This window comes from Ziziphus jujuba, chromosome 12, assembly GCF_031755915.1.
Source record: "Ziziphus jujuba cultivar Dongzao chromosome 12, ASM3175591v1".
NCBI lineage: Eukaryota > Viridiplantae > Streptophyta > Magnoliopsida > Rosales > Rhamnaceae > Ziziphus > Ziziphus jujuba.
Genome location: NC_083390.1, coordinates 18,227,977 through 18,231,688, shown reverse-complemented (window position 1 = coordinate 18,231,688; position 3,712 = coordinate 18,227,977). Strand labels below are relative to the sequence as shown.

Below are 3,712 nucleotides of genomic sequence, written 5' to 3'. Positions count from 1 at the left end.
TGGCATAATATATAATAAATAATTAGTAAAACATATATACTTAAAAAAGAGTTTATCATAATGTACTTTAGAAAAAAAAAAATTATGTTGAAGAGAAGAAATGGAGAAATATACTCCATTGTAAACAAAGTATGATGAAGTTTCACTTATTTGGAACCTGTTGTCAGGTAATTGGCTAAAGCTTATGCTTATGAATCAAAGCCACAAAAAACCAACAAAAAATTAAGGCTATGTTGCAAAGTTAAAAACTTAAGATAACGAATAATTTCTCTTTTTCTTCAGGATTCTTAAGAAAGAAAAAAAAGCAAATGAAAAAAATGAGTTTGGGTTTAGGTGACTCACGCGAAGCAAAGAATATCAATATTTTCACATTGACAAAAATGCCAAAGTTGTTCAAAATGTCAAAATAATCCCTTGTTTTATAATATTTTACAACTCTTGAAGTAAATGATATGTTCAGTTTCTTATAAATTAAACAAGCACGAGGCAATATAACTCATTTACACTGGAACATTTCTTCTCAACACAGTCATAAACGAAAAAAGAAACGCCGTGCCTCTTTTTAGTCATTGCCAGTTTTCTAAACGATTAAATGTTAATAACTCAAATAAAAATGCCATAAAGTTTGATATTATTATTATTCATAACTAATCAAAAAGCCACAAAAAAAAACTAAGTCCAGCTTAATACAAATCAATAAAATGCGGTTTGATTTTTGCAACACGTTTACCAACTAAATACAAATCAATTAAATGCTTTTCCAACACGTATAAGTATAATTTCCAATCTTTTTGAATGTCCTTTTTCTCAAGTTCAACCAAATACAATTCAACTAAATGCCTCCATAAAATTTAAAAAAAAAAAAAAAAAAGGCAGATTGAATTTTTCAACATGTGTACGTATACCATATAAATTCCAGTTTTTTGCAATTTCTTTTTTTTTTTTTTTTTCTTAATAAAGTTCCCCATGCTGCAAATGATAAGCGAGTAGCTTTGTCCTTGAAATTCATTGACCATTAATGGCTATCCTTTTTCTTCTTCTTCTCCAACTTCCCCTTTCCGTTGTCGTTGCTCAAACCAACGGCAAAATAAATGTTCCAACTTCTCTGACTGCAGGAAGCAATAATTATTTTTGGCTTTCACCTTCTAAAGATTTTGCATTTGGATTCCACCAGCTTGACGATGATGCCTTCGTACTTGCCATTTGGTATTACAAACTATCCGCCCAATTCACCCCAGTTTGGTATGCAAATGCAAATAAAGGTAAACCGGTTCCAAGGAATTCCAAACTGGAGCTAACTTCTGACAGTGCTCTCGTGCTCAAAAACGGTGCTCAAACATTATGGAACTCTGGAAAAACGAGTTCTGCCGAAGTAAACTATGCTGTGATGAATGATACAGGCAACTTTATGCTGTTGGATATTTTTAATAGACCCATATGGGAGAGCTTCAACTATCCCACTGATACGCTGTTGCCTTCTCAGATCATGAAGTTAGGTGGTTCTCTTTCTGCCAGAACAAGTGACACCGACTTCACACCGAGAAGATTCCAGTTTCGTTTGGCTAATAATGGTATTGCTGAGCTTATTACCATAAATTTGCCAGGAAACCAATCTTATGATACATACGATTCCAAGGGTGATACATCGGATCCTGGTAACCAAGTTGAGCTTGATTCGTCGGGCTTGCATGTATTGACAGAAAATGGAAGCAAAATCTTTGTTTCGAAACTGGAAAATCCAATCTCAGATCCTTTGGACTACTATATGAGAGTCACTCTTAATTTTGATGGGGCTCTTACCATAAACTCTCACTCCAAAGATCCGTCTGCTGCGAATGAAACATGGAGAACCTTAAAATCAATACCGAACAATGTATGCTGGAAAGTAAATGGAGCTAGGGGAGGTGGAGTATGTGGGTTTAACAGTATATGCTCAACCCAATCTGATAGAAGGGCAAATTGCACATGCCCAAATGGTTATTCTTTGGTCAATACAGATGATGCATATAGTGGCTGCAGACCAAATTTCTTACTGGGTTGTGATGGTAGTTCGAGGCAAATCTACCCGGAGAACCACTTCATGCAGGAGAAATCAGATGTTAATTTTCCATTTACCGATTATGAGGTGCTTAGCTCTACTGATAGGGAGAGCTGCAAAAATGAATGTTTGCATGATTGTTTATGTGCAGCAGTCGTTTATAGCCCCTTTGCGAACTGTTGGAAGAAGAGGCCTCCACTTTCCAATGGGAGAGTTGAATCATATACCACAACTTATATCAAAACAGCTTATAATTCGTCTCATGTAATCCCACTTCCTCCTCCAAATCCAAAAGACCCAGCAAAGGACAAGAACACATTGGTTATTGTGGTGTTGTCTGTACTCTTAGGCAGTTCTGTGTTGGTCATATTTGTGGGGGCAGCACGTATGGGTTTCTTTTGCATCTTCAATAGGAAGCTCCTTGCAGTTGAAATTTCTACAAATGACACCTCTGTCGAAAGTAGATTGCGGCAATTTACCTACAAGGAGTTGACAGAGGCCACAAATGGATTTAAGGAAGAGCTAGGCAGGGGATCTTGTGGGATAGTTTACAAAGGCGAAACGAGATCAACTGGTCTGATTCCTGTCAAGATGTTAGACAGAGTTTTCGAAGACAGCGACAAAGAATTCAAAGCAGAAGTTAACATTATAAGCCAAACACATCACAAGAATCTTGTCCGCCTAGTCGGTTATTGTGATGAGAAACAACACAGGTTGCTGGTGTATGAGTTCTTGGGAAATGGCACTTTAGCAAGATTTCTATTTGGAGATCTAAAACCCAATTGGAAACAGAGGACACAAATTGCATGTGGGATCGCAAGAGGACTTGTTTACTTGCACGAGGAATGCAGGACGCAGATCATCCACTGCGACATAAAGCCTCAAAACATACTTCTGGATGAGTATTACAATGCTCAGATTTCTGACTTTGGGTTGGCAAAGTTTTTGCTAATCAATCAAAGCCATACAAAAACAAATATCAGAGGAACAAAAGGCTACGTTGCTCCTGAATGGTTCAGGTCTGCACCCGTGTCTGTGAAGGTCGATGTGTACAGTTTTGGTGTGTTGCTGCTAGAAATCATTTGCTGTAGGAGAAATGTAGATATGGAAATTGATGAGGAAGAGAAGAGAATTTTGACAGATTGGGTTTATGACCGTTATTTGGAAGGGAAATTAGATTATCTGGTTAAAAATGACAAAGAGGCCATGGAAGATATGAAAATCGTTGAGAGATTTGTGATCGTTGCCATTTGGTGCCTCCAAGAAAACCCCCATGTAAGACCCACCATGAAACAGGTTATGCTTATGCTTGAAGGAATACTTCAAGTTTCATCACCCCCAAGTCCTTGTCCCTTCAGTTCCATCAACTGATCAGACCAGAAGTTAGTCTCAAATCGACTTTTTGGTATGTCACAAAATTGTGTTCTGTTTTTGCTTTTGTTTTTGTTTTGTTTTTTGTTATTTTGTTTTTTTGTTATAGTTTTTTTTTTTTGTTTTTATTTTATTTTATGGAAAATACCAAATAAATGGTCCTAATTTCGTGATTGTTGTAGGAACTATTCTTTATGTTTTCGGTGCTTTCAAGTGTTGCATTAAGTATTGCTCCTACTCAGAGCAATTACCCACAAATAATAGCTCAAAAACCTTTCTCTATCTATTAGTTGTAAGGAATTT

General features: G+C 36.5%; 1 protein-coding gene across 1 annotated transcript; it reads left to right on the top strand.

Annotated features, from left to right (window-relative positions):
• The first annotated feature begins 1,018 nt into the window (after positions 1-1,018).
• Positions 1,019-3,409, top strand: LOC132800149 (G-type lectin S-receptor-like serine/threonine-protein kinase LECRK3). Its single transcript, XM_060813163.1, has one exon. It carries the CDS (start codon positions 1,019-1,021, stop codon positions 3,407-3,409), a length of 2,391 nt encoding a protein of 796 aa, XP_060669146.1.
• The last annotated feature ends 303 nt before the right edge of the window (positions 3,410-3,712 follow it).